At 42.3% G+C, this 16,932-nt stretch overlaps 1 protein-coding gene across 1 annotated transcript in view; it reads right to left on the reverse strand.

The window, feature by feature from the left end:
• The window catches only part of slco3a1a (solute carrier organic anion transporter family member 3A1a), a 32,724-nt gene that overhangs the window by 12,738 nt on the left and 3,054 nt on the right, over positions 1-16,932 (reverse strand). Inside the window, exon 2 of the mRNA XM_086208961.1 lies at positions 12,704-13,151. Within this exon, the coding sequence (XP_086065087.1) occupies positions 12,704-13,151 (448 nt within the window). The remainder of the gene's footprint in view (positions 1-12,703; positions 13,152-16,932) is intronic.

The following is a 16,932-nucleotide window of genomic DNA, read 5'->3' on the forward strand; positions in this document are numbered from 1 at the left end:
AGTTCTATAAAAACACTTGGTTTAACCCATAATAAACATGCACGAGCAGCTTATGCAGTTAAAGACCGCCTCCCCTCATGTCGACAGGATGATTAACAGGTAAAAATCATGCGAAAGTCATTGGGAAGTCTGTTTTGATCAGGCACAAAGGCGACCAAATCTGCAGCGATCCAAAATTATCCAGATGACATGTTTATACCCAGGGTATAAAGCTTCAGCCCACCTGACTGGCTTTTAGTATTGTTATCGAAGGAGAAATTATGCGTACTGAAGGCAGGAAATCTCCTCCTTTTAGATTAGTTAGTATAGCGCTGCAGTATCGGTGACTTCCTCAGTTAATCAGTATTGGGTGATTGATGTACAATTTTTTTTTTTTTAACTGACCAATCATTTAAGAGCATCATTTTGGAGTTCTTATTTTAGATGCACGCCCCCAACCCCCCCACAAACGTTAAATAAAACTGATCAAGAAATCAATGACAGAACTGGCTAATTAATTTGATGATTTAAAATAATCATTAGCCTCCATTTGACCTGTAAAATGTCCACCAAAAAAAAAAAAAGTAAAAATGTGTTCTCATTTCATGAACAATCCAAAATAACGTATTCAAAGATTTTATGTTGAACCTGAAATGAAGGATCAAATCCACACGTTAGTGAAGTCACGTTAAGTTTTAGTATGAAATATGACTAAACAGCAACATGCACGGTTGAGTTTTCTGTCAATCGACAACAGATCAGCTAATTGTTGCAGGTCTGAGTGGACGCTTCGCTAGTGCTTTCTTGTTTTGACATAATCCTCTGAGTGGAAACTAAATCTGAGATGGTGTGTTTGTCGGCTGTACCCTAAAGTAACCCTGTTGATTCTACGTGGCCATGACCTAAATAGCAAGCCAAAGCTTAAAGTAGGCTCTCAACTCACATTTAAATGCCATTACATCAGGATCATCCGACTTTAACTTCCGCTTACGTCAAATCATCCAAAATTTGGACCAGGCCTTCCCTTCACTTCTTGCCGTGATCTCGTATCAAACCTTCGGTGGAGCAGACGTGTGCTAAAGCAGTTTCACTCGAGCCATATGGTTGCTATTATTAAAAAAAGTGCAGCTTATGGGCACGTTTAAAACTATTAGCACTTTGACCCTGGAGGATGAGCAGCGGGGGTTACTGCGCAGCTTCGTCCAAGCTGCGGCAGGCTTCTGAGCGGCTCTCTTTCCCTCAACACCCTGTCACGTTAAGCCCAGTTCTGGCTCAATCTAAGCTTCCGAGAGGTCGCGGCCTTAAATGGGAGGTCAACGCTGGGCCTCAAGAGAAAGCTAGAAGACATCAATTTGGAGAAAGAGCTGATAAAAAGTCTAGACGGCTGATGAAGGAGGTTTGAAAACAAGACCCCGTGGATTTAATGAGCCAGTTGTCTTTTGAAATTGAAACGCCACTTGAATCGGCCTTTCATACAAGTTCACGTATAAATACTTCTTTCAAATATTAAATAACAGTCTCCACAGACGGATGAGTCACGAGATGCCAAAAATACTTCAGTTTGTGTATGTTAAATATTTAACAATGTAGTCTAATTTCAAGGGAAAAAATACATTTTCGATTCGAAATAAAATGAAATAAAACCAAATTCATTTTTGAAAATATTAAATGCAAATGCGAAAAATAAAATAAAAAACTAAACATTCTTTATCTATTTAATGTAACTTCTTTGTGTGTAGGGCAGACTGAAGATCAACTGTGCCCGAAAGATCTCAGTCCTGATTTATAATTCAGGGGCTGCGACAACCAAGCTGCCACTTCCCATGATTCCTTGTAAGACAATTAAGTGGAAAAAGTCACTTAAGTGAAATGCACTACAGTGGTGTAGGGAGAAGAAAGGGGTTTTATCCAGTCAGATACATGGCAGAGCTGGAAGACCTGTCAGAGAAATAAACGCGAGTTTAATCAGGGGGAAAAAAAAAATCCCAGCCTGCAGTCAACATGCAGCCATCATATTAAATCTTACATGAGTGTGTTTATGGCCAGAATGTGTCTGAATACACATCAAGATTAGCTGCTGACTTGAGAATGTCAACAAACCCACGAATACGAAAAATGCGAACGATGCCTCTTCTGTCTGAGCGCCGACATTTATCATCCAATATTCTGGTCAACAATTACCACAGGCCAGCAAGTCCTCTTCAGATCGACATGAATGTTTAGGTCGGTTTGGCAGGCTGTTTGGTAGTTTGTCATTGAAAGTTACTGAAAATGTCGACTTATTCTCCACCGACTGCATGCACGGTAATAGTTTTATTATTCTTCCTTCCTCATGACTGTACATTTCATCCTTTGAGACATTTTTCTTCCTCATCTTTGGTTGAGACAAAATAACACTTTTTTTTTTAACTTGCGAAGTGATGGTTATCTGAAACTACATCCTCACTACTTCTCAAAACATTCTTCCTCATGTAAGAAAAATGTGCCCCTTGATTCCAGATCAGGACAGACAGTCTGCAGATGTACCGTGATTTAATGATGTTAATGTACCAACACATACATATGTATATATATATATATATGGTAATGACAAGCATATACTGATAATGACAGTCATTGGCCATGTCTCAGTCCCGCCAGAATAATAAACAACAAATGCATAAATAAATGTAAAATCAGCTGACATCTGTGGAATATGCAAAAGTTTGCATATTTTCAAAATTTCTCCACTTTCTTTGCAAAAACTCTGTGGTTTTGCAGAAAAAAAAACAGGAAAATGTTAAATTTCTTGCAAACAAACAAAATTATCGATTTACTAGAAATTAAGTCAAGAAGTTCAAATAACAGAATACTTCTATTCTGTCAATGGGGGGGACAAAAAAACAATGCTTCATTTCACTTGAACTACTCTTGAACTATCTACTCGATCTATTTTTTCTTGTTTAGTCAGCTAAAGCCACCTGGCAGCCTGATTAAAACACACACACACACACACACGCGCATACCTGTATGAAGAATGATCATTATTATTATTAATCACCATACTTCATACGTCTTAAATTTGGGGATATTGTCAAAAGTTAATGTCCTTCTTACTCGTCAAACTTACGTAACTTACGCTCTCGTGTGTGTGTGTGTGTGCATGTGTGTGTTTGTGTGTGTGTGCGCGTGCGTGCATGTTTTCATGGTGCCCAGTCTCCATCAGCTCCTTCCATTTAGGTCAATGCCATTAGGCTACTTTAACTTGACATGCAGTGACATAATCTTTGAGTCCAATTAACCTCGTGTCATCACACTCCAACTATTCCAGGAAGATGAAAAAGCCCTCATTAACCTACATTAAATCAGTATTAGTTTGAGCTAAGTCCATTTGTTTTCATTTCATGTTCCATGGATTTAAATCTTCATTATTAGTAACCAGTCCTCGGACTCTTTGCTGCGCGTTGCTAGCTGGTGTTAGAAATACACTGATGGTTCCTCTGTGCTGTAATATTACATAAAAAGACTGTTTTCAGACGGCGTGCTGATGTGGCGTTCTCAGAGGAGCAGGCCAGACTGTGAGTAACACGTCAGCGGGGAAAGAGAGAGAGAGAGAGAGAGAGAGAGAGAGAGATGGGGGGGGGGGGGACAGTGGGTAGGAGTTAATGTAACAGAGCAAAGCCCTGTCTTTCTGTCCGCTACAGTGATCTGTTTGTAATCCTGCTTCAGATGTTTGCTCGGGGCCGAGACGGAGCCACACACTGTCTCCATTGTTGGGCAATTGGGTGGTAGGATGAAGGCATTGAGGAGAAAGGGCAGAAGACCGGAGCATCTCTAGTGGAGAGTCGCAGCTGCTCTATTGAAGACAAGAAGCACAGAGAGGTTTGGGACTCTTCCACAACAGCTGGTAACTGCTACTTCAGCAGGTGGCTTGGCCTAATTATCAGCACAGAGATGCCAGCAGCTTGTTTCCCACTTTCTCCAGGAACATGTGAGAAGCAGATGCACAGTATACAGCAAACACATCAGCACTGTGTTTGCCACCAGTTATAGAGGAGCACTATTTCTGTCGCGTCCCGAGGAGGAGGACAAGGAGAAGAGGGAAGATGGAGCAGGTTGGATACAGCGTAAAAGCAGTGATGACACATGTTTGTAGGCCCACAAAAATAAAGCCATGATCATTTTCACGTTTTTTTTTTCGATAAAAAATGAGAGTATGAGAGAAAATGAGTGTGTAAAATTGAATATTCCCTCTAAAATTCAAATATCAGCTAAGGTAACTACAATGATATATATATTTTTTTTAAAATCAGAACAGCTCTAGCAGTACAAAACTAAAGTAAGTGTAGGTAAGTAAGTGTTTTATTCTGATGGACAAAACATTAAAATCATCTTTAGCCACTGTCCTTTACTTCCGGCACTGACAGAGTGTTATTTCTGCGCCATGTTTAAGCAATTCAAAGCACAATAACTAATCCATTCAAATCAGTTCAACAGTGAATGATCCGGGTGTGAAATCCAGTGCGAGGCACAAAGGGTTGTCTGTCATTAGGAAATTAATCCCAGGTGTGTTTTTAGGCGTAACGCAAACGTAACCAATCAGTGTCATCTCCTGTTAAGATCGCCTGCATCCCTGCACGTTGCATCGACGCGCTGTAACTGAGAGTTTGAGAAATGGGAGGTTCGCTTGCTTCTCTAAAAATGACTGTAACATTCTATGCAAAGGGTGAATCTTTCTGCCTCAACATTCATTTATTTTATTTTTTTGCTTTGCACATCTGTAAGAACGGGGAACCACAGACTTCAGGCCTGGTGTGAAGGTTATGTGCTGCCAACATTGACCCCACCTCTGTCTGAGATCCACTGACGCACACAGAGTGCTTTATATTTTCTAGTTAAACAACAACACCTGTTCCGGTCAGAAACTAGAAAGAGCACCTGACACATTCACATCAGACAGAGTCCAATGTATATCGCCATATAAATCACTGACACAAACAAAATGACAAAGTAAAAGTTGACCGAATCAGTTAATTATAACGCTATTGATCAGAGTCCATTTAATTAGGCACCGTTATCCCTCACTCTCCACATTCAGTGATATGGGGATTAAGTGCTGAACATGCTTGGGAGTAATCCTAGGAGCCCATGGAGCAACCACTTACACACCACTCAATCAATGAGGCTTGGGATTTGTGGTAAAGCCAGGAGCACAGCGTGAGTCTGTCTTTCCTCAGCAGAGTCCTTGTCCAAGGTCGGCTGCCTAAAATTCTAGAAAACGAGTGTTTGAATGTGCCATGTGTGTGTGTGTGTGTGAGACCTGAGCGGACCGGCATCGGTGTGATATCTAAACTGTGTGAGGTTGGTGGCGGCAGCATCCTCTGCGGCTGAGCATCTCAATCCAATAGTTAGAAAAAACAAAACAAAACGACCCAAAACAGCAGCCGTTTCTGTGGCAATGGCTTGCTGATGCTGCTGTGTTTATGATCTGTCTCCTCCCTCCTCTCATCTCCACGCTCCTCCCCCAATGGATGACCAAAAAAAAAAAAAAAAAAAAAATCCCCTTTTTAATCAGCAGTGACAGAGCCTGACCTAGATTGCCTTGAGAAAGCTGCATGGTGGCTGAGATTTACTGAGGCCACAGGGATTCGTGGTGGAGAGGAAAGGTGCCACAAGCACATTTAGTCCCCCCACCCCCCCACCCCCAAAAAAACACTGGCTACCTGGAGCAGAGCGTGCTTCTGAGCCTTGTCACCACTGCTCCAACGTGGCCAAAGTAATAAAAAAGAAAACACACTCATGGTGACACCCAGAAGCTCCAGCACGCAGGTGTGCCAGCTCTAGACCGAGGCACCTTTTCAAACAGGTCTGACCGATTCACTGGCTTCAATTCACAGTGACTGGCTGAGCGGGGGGATGAAAGGTCCATGGGGCCGGAGCGGCTAGCCTCCGTCATCAGTGGAACTTTTAAAATGATGCTTCGCAGGTCAAGCTTTTCAGACGTGCAGCCGCGGACTCACAGGAGGCAGCGTGATTAAAGCTGCTCTCAGAGCCTCGTGGGCAACAGGCTGCCAGCTCATTTCTGCTCAGTTAACCAGTGAGCGCCATGCTGTGTGACTCCAAGCAAGACGAGAGAACGATTTCACTGTTTTACATCCACAAATGAAGACGGGAACTACATTTCTATCTCTACATCTGTAGCACTGCTCACAGTGTAGCACCGGAAAATAAGGGGATTCATTTGAATTATTTGTTGAACAGTATCGTGATTTGTTTATAATACTTCAATGATGGAAAAGTGCTGCACTGGTTAATATTAGATATATATAAAAAAAATAATGTAAATAAGATTTGATCAATACGATAAAAGCTTCTACTTCCTCCATCGTCAATGTTCCAGTAACATCGCTCTTGATGTGATTCCTTTTAATCGCAGTAACTTTAGAAAAGTGGAGCAACCACAACCCATCGACTGTGATAGAAGACCAAAGGTCTCTTCAGCTAACTGAACATGCGGAGCACCACAGGTTTGTTGCCATGCCAACTTTTAAGCATAAACATAAAACGAAGATGCAGATGACGCCATCTGTGGCTCTTTAATTAAAAAGGTAAAGAGGTTTGACATCGTGAGCCTGGCAATGTCTTTTTTTAACCGACCAGTGTAACTCCTCCTGGTGCTTCATCAGGACCGATACAATCATTCAACCCAAGGCTGGTTTTAGGTGCAACTTGGTTAGGTTTTTGGAACAATTATGGTTAAGTTAACTTTAGTCAGAGTTAAAAAAAAAAAAAAATCAATCTTCTGCATATACATTTTACTGAGCATCCAACTCAGCCCCCACCTACTGTAGACTATGAGCAGTCATTCATTAATGTCACACAACAAGTTTGTGACCTCAAAACAAGTTGGAAATTTTTGTCCTAGAGGGAACTTTCAAAATAAGAGCTGGGGCGCTTGGGTCAAAAACAGAGATTCACATACTGTATATGTGCCGTGTCATATGATCCAGACAGAGCTGAGAGCTCTGGTACATCTGCAGGGTCTCTGCAATACTATCCCACAAAAACAGCAGGTGATTCTTTCGATGAGTCCTTGTGACGCTACCGACGCATGTCAAAAGTCTGGAACCTCGAGTCCACACCCACCCTATCAGTTCAGCACATCCGCCTCAAGAAGAGTCTCCATGTAAACAAACAAGTCCTAAACTGGTTCTTTTTAATATCTAACTGGTAATGACAAAAACACTAACCTTGCCTTGTCAGGCGGAACAGAGACATGACCTGATTAGATTCGAGGAGGAGACTGAAATCAAATAACTCCCTCTCGTCAAATTTAATAAAAATACTAATCAATCACTGTGACGTCCTACATACCAGAGGGAGCTCTGAGACACTAAGCTCTGTAGTCAGCTCACTTCCTTCAGACTCCTTTATATGATATGATATGCAGATTATTTGAGGATGACTACTAATTAGCTTTGAGGCCACAGCAGCATGTTGTTGAACAGTTGGATATGAGATAATCTCATGTTGGCTGCCCTCTGCACCCTCTAGGACCGGGCTGAGTCAACCGAGCTCTGCCTCATTCAGCAGGCGTTCTTGTGTCCTACCGAACGTGCCGGACAGACGAACCGTAACACATGTGATGCATAGGCGCAGGGACATGGCCCGTGAGCCGCAACGCTGTTTGGCATCTCGAGATAAAACAAACTGTTGTTGCTAGGCAAACTCAGCATGCAGCTTATGGCTAGGACGGAAAAACCCATTTAGAATCTAATCCTTCAAGATGACATTACCATGCGCTGAGTTTAAGTAGCTTATATAAACGCCCTATTGCAGCAACTGTTTGGAGTCGGAGCATTTTAGCAGGAATGTTGACAGGTCTCTCGAGGATCCCTCTGAGACCTTTGTCATTGCAACCACTGCCATCGCTTTTCCAAACAAAAACCAAAAGCCGAAATTCTCCTGAGCTGAGAAGATGAAGTGATGAAATAGATAGTATATTATTATTAGATAGTATTGTACTCTCCAGGTAGAGGCAGTTCTTTTGTGTCAGGCTACAACAGCATAAAGGACCTTTGTGTTTCCCTGCAGCCAGTCGCTAATCTGTCATTGCTGGTTTGGTAGCTTGGCTGCCTGTGTGTGTACGAAGGCCAGAGACAGAGAGAGAAAGCATGTCTGCAACAGCTGCTCTTCAGTTCGAGTTCATCTGTAAACCTTGTCATACTCTCACAATGTTGCAGCCAACAATGTTCTGTCAAATTAGACTGAAGATGTACAGTACTGCTGGAGTATTATCCACATGAAGGGGGAGTAGCCTATCATTAACGCTGCTTTAGCAAGCTAGGCCGGTCGATCTTGAGCGATTTGTACACTGGAAGCAGTGTTCATTTTGGCAGCTTTTTCAGATTTTGTCTTTGGACAAAATGCATAAACTTTAGTTCCATTTTAGCCATTCTTTAAATCATACTTTATGTATTAATCAATTAAAAGTCAAAAAAGTTTATCTTAAAGCCAAAAATGTAATTTCAGAATAACAACTGACTTTGAGTCTGTTTTTTTTTAGTTTGTCAAAATGTCAACTCAGTCATGGGGGGGGGGAAAAAAAAAGAGTTTTTGACAAATATTCAAAGATCTACATAGTTTTGAGCTGTTCAGTGTGCCAATGCAAATTTGCAACTTTACTTCCATTGATTGTTTGTTTTGTCCTGATTTAAAGTTACAATGAGCTGCAGGGTCTAAGTTGACTCCAGACAATTCTTGAGTGGATGCTCACCTCCAACTTTTAGTAACGAGGACCAGCAGCTAAAAATCTGACTTTGTCCAATATTTTAAAATAGCTGAAATCCAATGACATCCCCCATCAGCCAAACGTTGTATTTTGTGCTAAAAGTAAAAAAGTGAACAAGACTAGCATGATAAAGGTTTACATTGCCAATCTGAGCATAGCAGTGTTAGCATGCTAACACTGCTATTCAGCTCAAAGAACCACCAGTGCTCCCACCTCGCAGAGCTAGCCGGGTTAGCAACTTCCGCTGTCACCAAAAGATTTGTCATAGATGATTTTGCTTTCGCACAAATGAGTGAAACTGTCCAAAAGTTTCTGAACTTCTCAATTGCAATTTTAGAAATAGTTTAACCCTTAAAAGCCCTCCATCAGCACTTGTGAATCTGATCATACATTTCTTAGAATTATTATGCAAGAACACATGCACATCTTGAGGATTTTACATAAAAAGCCATAACATTGATTAATTTATGAATTAAACAAGATGGCCCCCTCACACGTGCCACTCTGAAAGGCTCCACATACTGTACATTACAATTTAATGAAGATTTCCCAGCTGTTTAAAAGCTTCTGAGGTGGGTGGAGTTTGTACTTTAAGACCCAACGTCAGCTGGAAAGGCCTCTCTGTGTGTCCTGTACAGTATATTTAAGCAGCCAGGGGTCCTGTGGGAAGAGCCAGAATTAGCAGTGGATAGTGAAAGGTCACAGAGCAGTGGGAATAGAGATCCTGTTGACGCAATCTGTCCAATCATATTTATTTCCTTTGGCCAGAGAAGAGTGTCGCCATCCAGACTCGGGGAAACAAACCTAAACAACGTAATCCCATGAAGAGCATGCAGTGCTTATCTTTATTAAATTGGTGGCATTTAAACTGTCCACCTGAGAAATTGTTCGAAGACAAACTTGAAAAAAATCAAAGCCCCTCAAAAAAAATCTTAAATCAATGAACAGCAAGGTCTCAAAAGTCAGAGAGACTTTACTTTGGAGTGTTTTTGTGTTGTTTAAACAGCAGCTAGCCATGTCTGCTGCAGTGTATACAGTAAAAGCAGGCGCTCAGAGTCTCTGGAGGAGTTGTTTTTCACAGGCCTTTGTGGTATGCATGTGCGTCCCAGCCCACTCGGATCCACCTCATGGCTGGCTGGTTGGCATTCCTGCCCCGCTCTGTAATTATGGCTCTTCTCCAGGCCACTCTGATCTGTTGCACTCCCTGCTCCACCATACTCTTGACAAGGCGGGACCTGCTTTTGTTGACACGTTTCACCTGGTCTTTTAGCTTGAGATGCTAATTTGGACCGTAACACATCACCGGACAAGAATGTGCTTCTATTAAGACAAAACAAAAAAATAGCAGGCAACCGGTTTGGTGGGAAGGAAGGAAGAAAGGAAGGGAAAAAAAGCTTCATTTACACTTTTAAATCATGATTCTTGGCTGCTTTTCACCGCTTCTGTTCAAGCTGAACTTACGCGCAATTAAATAATTGTTGTGAAAAAGTTGTAATGAAGTCCACAAAACAAACAGTATGTACGTGCTCACTTGTGATCTGGCAGCGGTGGCGAGAAAGTGCAGTGGTAGTCGAGGAAATTTTCCTTCATTCAAAGCATCTGCCCACAACTGTTATGCGAGTTTAAAATGCTTTTAGACTGGAGTACTGCCTTCCTCTCTAATTTCACTCTAACCGTTTTCCACAAACCACTAAAATCCCCTTCAAAACCTCAGCAGATTCTATGTTAACGGTTGGGAGATGATGTATGGATTTATGTTACTTATTTTGAAAAGTCCCCATAATAGAACTACAATAATGAGACAACAGCCTAACTTAGCTTGACTTTCCCTCACTGCCGGAGCAATGTTGACGTAAACCGATGCTTAATCCGAATACAATATCAGTATGTGGAAAGAAAACTCACTGAATTTCAGACAATCTCCTCCATTCATGCAGCTGGGGGCACATGACATGCCTGCAGCAGAAGGATTAGGACGATCAGCTGAGCACGACTCAATACCACATTGTTCCTCGCTGCACACCGCTTGTTTTTCCTCCAACTCTCCTTGCAGCTTATCAGAGGAGGACAGAACCAAATGCCTGCCAAAATTCAATCACTCCCTGTTCGCTTCTTACTGTAAACTGCTAACAAGCCGCTACAGTGGTGCTGGGATGTCAAAGCCTTTTGTGGAACTTATACAGAGTTGTTTCACAAAGTGTGTGGTGCTTTGTGTGTGTGTGTGTGTGTGTGTGTGTGTGTGTGTGTGTGTTTGTTTAAAAAAACAGCTCATGTTAAGGACAAATCAACACGACAAATGGCAATTAAGAAAATCAGCTTTGGGCTTGAGATTACAGAACACACTGAGGCTTTTGTTTACATCTGTATTTGAGTGACAAAAGGCAGCCACACACAGCAGGCTGCTGCTCAGCCAACATATCAGAAAGGGTGTGTGCCAGCCTGAACTCGTCCTCCATTCAAGCTCTCATTGTCTCTGCCCCATAGTGACAACAAACAGCTCTGCAGACACATCTCATCTACTCCATTAAAAGGCTGATGTTGCAGTCTGGGTAACAAATTTCTGGCAGTCGAAACAGGGGAACGCCCTTTTATCAGAATACATCACATGTAACTTTAACAACAAATTGAAAGTGGCGGAGATGTGCGCTCTCGTACCTCTAACGTCTAAATATGGCTCCAAATTTGAGTTAGAAGGCTGATCTTTGTACCAAACCTCTATAACCTACTCTATGCTTAATAGTGCAGTAATGTATCTCACTGGGTTGCATCTCCTGGTGAATTTTAATCAGTTCCAAAGTAAAAGCTACAGTATAGCCTCGGCAGCTTTTTATGGAAAGAGTTTAAGCTACCTTCTGTACACCGATGTGCCGAGAAATACACATCCAAGCAAATACGTATCCCTTAACAGCCATTGTGTATTTACAATTTTGCACAGCAAGCACTCTGAACGCACCTTTGAAGCGCCGCATCAGCAGCATCTTGCCTCTGAGAGAGGATTGAGTGAAGCGGAGACATTTAACCCGTATCTGGCCTCCTCGCCACTCCAACTGGCGTAATGGAGATTAAAAAGCTGCCAGATCTGCTCACCTGGCAGTTGCATGCAAAGGCCTGCGCTTGGATCACAGGGTACAGAGCATGTAAATACACTGTTGACTATGCAAACACTGCACCTGACAGCAGTGAACGCATTCATTGTTGACTTTCAGCTACTACTCTTAGTTGCCTCTGGAAATCAGAGAGCTGCAGCGCATGGCGAGTCAAGTTCCAATGTGACAATAATTTCCGCTTAATCTTGAACATCAGGCTAATTTCTTTCAATGATTCAATGCTCCTACAGCATTTGCAAAGCAAAATTATGCAGCTTACCATCTTCAAAGAGCAGTTTCAACGTCCTTTTAATGGTACGTTGACTAGCATAGCTTTCATGCCTTGTCAAAGAGTCGGTTTCTACCCTGCTATTTGAGATAGCCCCTGCTAGCTTGTGGTGAAGCTAGCTCATTCCTTTTAGTGCATAAATCACAAAAAGAAGATAAAAAGGGTGTTCATGGAGGAAACTGCAATAGGAAGAGAACAAAAAAAAACTGGACCCTGAGCTACTCCACAGTCGGTGTCATGGTGGTTCTAAGCGACTGCCATTCAACATGTACTCGACTGCTGTGTGTCTAGATTGGTGGTTCAGTCGGTAGTGATCAAGTCTAAGCATGAAGGACGTCACAATAAACACTTCAAAACAGTCTTCTGTGTTCACATCTCTTCATCAGAATCAGTTATTTGATTAAAAAATCATCTTACAACAGTGCGGTGCTTTGCTAATTCTCACATTAACAGATTATTAAGCAAGCATCCTTATTTTACCACTTTGCATCAGCAGAGGACATTGTGGCTTTCAACATTTTTTTTTTTTTATAGTTAAAATGAAACAGGTTTGTTGTACAACATATGAATGCAGCTCACCTATGTAGAGGGAGGAGTCTTTCTTCTTGACGTGATCATCAATGTAGGACACGCCGAGGGGCTGCACCGGTGTGGCTCCGATACCCAGCAGGACCTGGGCTCCGATCAGCAGCAGGTACATCATGTTAGTGTTAGCCTTGTTGGCGCACACTGCATCCTCAGCACCCTGAGTACTGGCGTTGGCACACACGTCCCTACCCATATCAGTCCTCCGCATTTCCCCGATCACATACTGTTTTGTGAGAAACTCAGGGAGGGCGGAGAGCAGGGCACCGAGCGCCATTACGATACCTCCGCAACCAATCAGACGAGGACGATGTGCTTTCGCTCCGAAGTAGCTGACAAACAGTATCAGCGCCAGGTTGCCTATCTCAAAGCTACTGGCTATCACCCCGACGTCAGCACTTTGGAGGTTGAACCGCCGCTCCAGGGTGGTCAGCACGCTTACCTGAAAACAAAATGTCACAAAATCAAACCACAGTCATTGGGATGAGGCTTAAAAAGTCTCAAATAACACAAGAAGAAAACCAGGGATGTGGGAATCTGATGTCAAGTTGAAAAGAAAATCCCCCAAGACTTGATTATTTCCATGTTTTCATCAGACACGGTATTTTAAACTGCCTTTCCATTGGAATATCTTTAGTAACTACTCAGATGTTCCACTAAGGGCTCCTCCCTGCCAGCAGGCCTGATTATGATTAGCTGGAAACATTTACTTCCATGGCTTCTAGTGAAAACAGCTCATCACAAGCTCATCTGTCATCCACGGAGGAGTCAGAGCTAAGAGTTCTGTGCTACAATTCAGAATCCAGGGACTAAACACAGGGCAGCATGGTTCAGAGGTAGAGTGGCCATCTAGCAACCAAAGGGTCGCTGGTTCGATCCATCACTTCCCCTGCCTCTCACCCATTGTCAGCTGGGATAGCTTCCTGCCCCACCCCCCCAGCCCGCAATCCTTAACGGATAAGAGGTATGGAAATGGATGGAAGGATGGATTAAACACTGAGGTACGGCAGGTCATATAGCTGAAATATTTGCATGCTAAATACTTTTATTCAGGGCAACATTCTCATGAACTATAATTAATAAAGATTAGGGGGGGGGGTGACCACTGTTTCTGCCATGCTGACCTTTTTTTTTTAGACATGTCTGCACTCATTTCACTGCTTCGACTTCCAACTGGTGTTGAATGATTGGCTGCTGGGCTCGCAGCACAATCTATTATCAAGGGATACGATTGGCTGTTTATTGTCAAGGAGGAAGCACACTTGAGGTTTCTTTGTGCAGTGTTGAATGTACATTCAAGCATCAATACCCGACTGAACTATTTACTTTGTATTGCTGTTGGTTTACTGCCCTGGTCTGTTAATTATAATATTTCAAAGTAAAGCATTTGTTTGATGTAGCATCTGTTGTGCAGTGGAACAAGGTTGTGCTGGCTTGTGGGAACAAACCCTCTGTGCCATGTGAACCAAATTCTCACGTTTAAAAAGTTACCCGTCTATTTTCAGATCTGTCCCAAACTGTCCTCAGAAGGCCTCACAATTTTCCATTCCCAGACTGGCTCCATCAAAGAGTTTAGATTGAACGCGATAAATACATAAATAAATCGTGTGTGTGTGTGTGTGTGTGTGTCTTCACTGCAGGAAGAGTCAACCTGTGGATTTGGGGTTTGAACATTTTTCATTAAGAACACAATTCTTCCTAATGTTACCAACAATGTTGCTCTGGTTTGTTTAAACATAGAAATTGACCTTCAGGACCAAATGTGGATGATGCTTTGCTTCACGTTAGTTCGTCTTTTCACAACTTCTCAGATAAACATCAATGACATAACCTGCATAGAACATCTCCAAAATATATCAGAGAGAATACTAACATCAGTATGGGCAGATATAGAGGATTATTTTAAAATATGTATGGATTGCTCTTCTCTGAAAGTCATTTGTTTCTTTTTTAAACAGACAAAATTGATAATGAGGAAACTGTGGTAAATACAGCCTTTATGGGCAAAATTCACATTGTTAACATGTGTTTTGCAGTATGAAATGTGAATAAAATATCCTTTTGGTTTTCGGTTTTATGTCAAATATTAAGATTGGCTATCGGGCAATCATAATACTTGACAAAATAAAGTACGAAAAAAACCCCGACGCTTTAAGAGTTGATGTACATTATAGAAATCAAATTAAGCTCCAGCTGATCAGTAACTCTCTTCCTTCCTGTCAGTGCTGACGCCCCAGTATTAAGCTAATTGTCCTCCTGTAAATAGATGAGGAGGCGTCCTTACAGACAAAACAAACATTGCTTTGTCGTCCCACTTTTTAAAAAACAAAAACAAAACAAAAAACTTCTCCTCTGTGACTTTTAGGAAGTGACAGCAGGTCGTTCTCGCAGCTGCTGTGAACACAACTGCAGCGACTCCTTCACTACACATCACAGCGTGGGGGAGATGATTGGTGGGAGCGGTTTTCAGCTGCAGTCCTCAGGCAAAGTTGAGTGGATGGAAAACTTCCGAATGAGTCATGACGTTTCTTTCCCCTGAGCAGCACTTTCTCACAAATGCGAACGCGCTGGATGGGCTGCATTTACGGCTGGCTGGCTCCACCCGGCTGGGATCTGATCACAACGTTGTCTCATCCTGTTCTTAGAATTGATGCCAAAGCCTGAGCAACCTGTTGACACTCCAGCTTTAGCTCCACCACACAGACAGCAACACTGACTGACTGCTGCACTGCTGCTGCGCTGGGGAGCGAAGCCATCATCCAATCCAATCAGATCCCATTATGGAAGGCCTGAGCAAAGTGATGTGACTGACAGCTTCTGCTCTCAGCTAAGCAGTGGTAACACTCTGGATGAGTTAAGCTCCTGTCTCCAGGTTCAACATGTTTGTGCACTTACACTCTGACTTAGACCAGGCAGCCTTCCAGGAGGATTAAACCCAGCAGCATAAATAATAGAGGAAAAACCGGGGACTGCATAGTAGTCAGTGGTCACAGCCACATTTTGTCCTCCTAACAACATGAACTGGGCGAATGTTTCATTTGTTGCATGGCAACAAAATAAACCAGCTGTGTGACATCCCATGACCACAGTGGAATGAGTCTGGTTGGAGCACAAGGAGTCCCAGCCTCCAGATTCAGGGCGGCCTGACAAAGATCCTGACATCTGACATTCACTGCTGCACATGAAGCTCCGGCGTTGACGTTAAAGTGCTGAAATGGCGCCATTAACAAAGGCAAGGCAGCTGTTTACAAGCGATGCCTCGACTGTTTGGAATCATTTCCAGTCTGTTTTATGAGGTGTGACATGCTGAAGGTGGACTGGAGGTCAGATAAATGTACTTGAGCTCTTATGAATTGCTTATTTTTTACCAGAAACTGTTTAAAAATCTTGCTCAAATCTCCACCGAGATTCGCCGATGTACTGAGAAGATTTTGGTGATCAAAGGTCAAGGTCATTGTCACTTCAGGTAAACATGATATTTTTTGAAAGCCCGAAGGTAATACCAACAAATATGCCACAAGTGTTTACTTTAAAATTTTAGTGGTCAAAGGTCACTGTCACCTCAAATACATGCCATATTTCAGGAGCGCCTTGAGGAAACTTCCTCAAATACAGTGCAAACATGCCCTAGGACTCAAGGTTGACCTGCAAAATGCGGAGGTCAAAGGTCAAGGTCACTGAGGCAGGCACACTTGTTGCAGACATAAAACTACAAAGCAGTATCTCGTTCGGTTATGCAAATATATCTCACATCCAGTACAATACCATAAAATAAAGTAACTATAATAGCAACAGGTTTCCCGAGCTTAACTGCATGAGTGAAACTTTACCAATACTGAGATTTTTGACTATTTGGGCTTCAAACATTTTGTGCCTTCACAGTCTGACAGGTTCAGCTGTTGACCTGCATCTCACAGTTCGAGACTGAAGAGTTATAGGGGAGGTGTTCCAGCTGAGCTTAGAGCCTAAGGTGCTGCAAAAAAACCAAATTAATAAGCAAAATACATTTGATTGCGGAGGTTTTACTCTGTGAAAGAAGGCAGCACTAGGATGTTTGTAACTGTGATGACTTAACAGGTTAATGGGACACATGTTGGTTCTTCCTGAAATAAAACCCTTCATCTTAAATTCTAAACACCACTAATTATCAATTTCTTTCAAATATAAAACTCTACTTCCCGGGAGCCAAAGATGAGAATCTGCAAATTCACTTTTTTTTTTTA

This window comes from Aulostomus chinensis, chromosome 7, assembly GCF_037954235.1.
Source record: "Aulostomus chinensis isolate RoL2024-O1b breed Wild chromosome 7, RoL_Achi_v1.0, whole genome shotgun sequence".
Lineage (NCBI taxonomy): Eukaryota > Metazoa > Chordata > Actinopteri > Syngnathiformes > Aulostomidae > Aulostomus > Aulostomus chinensis.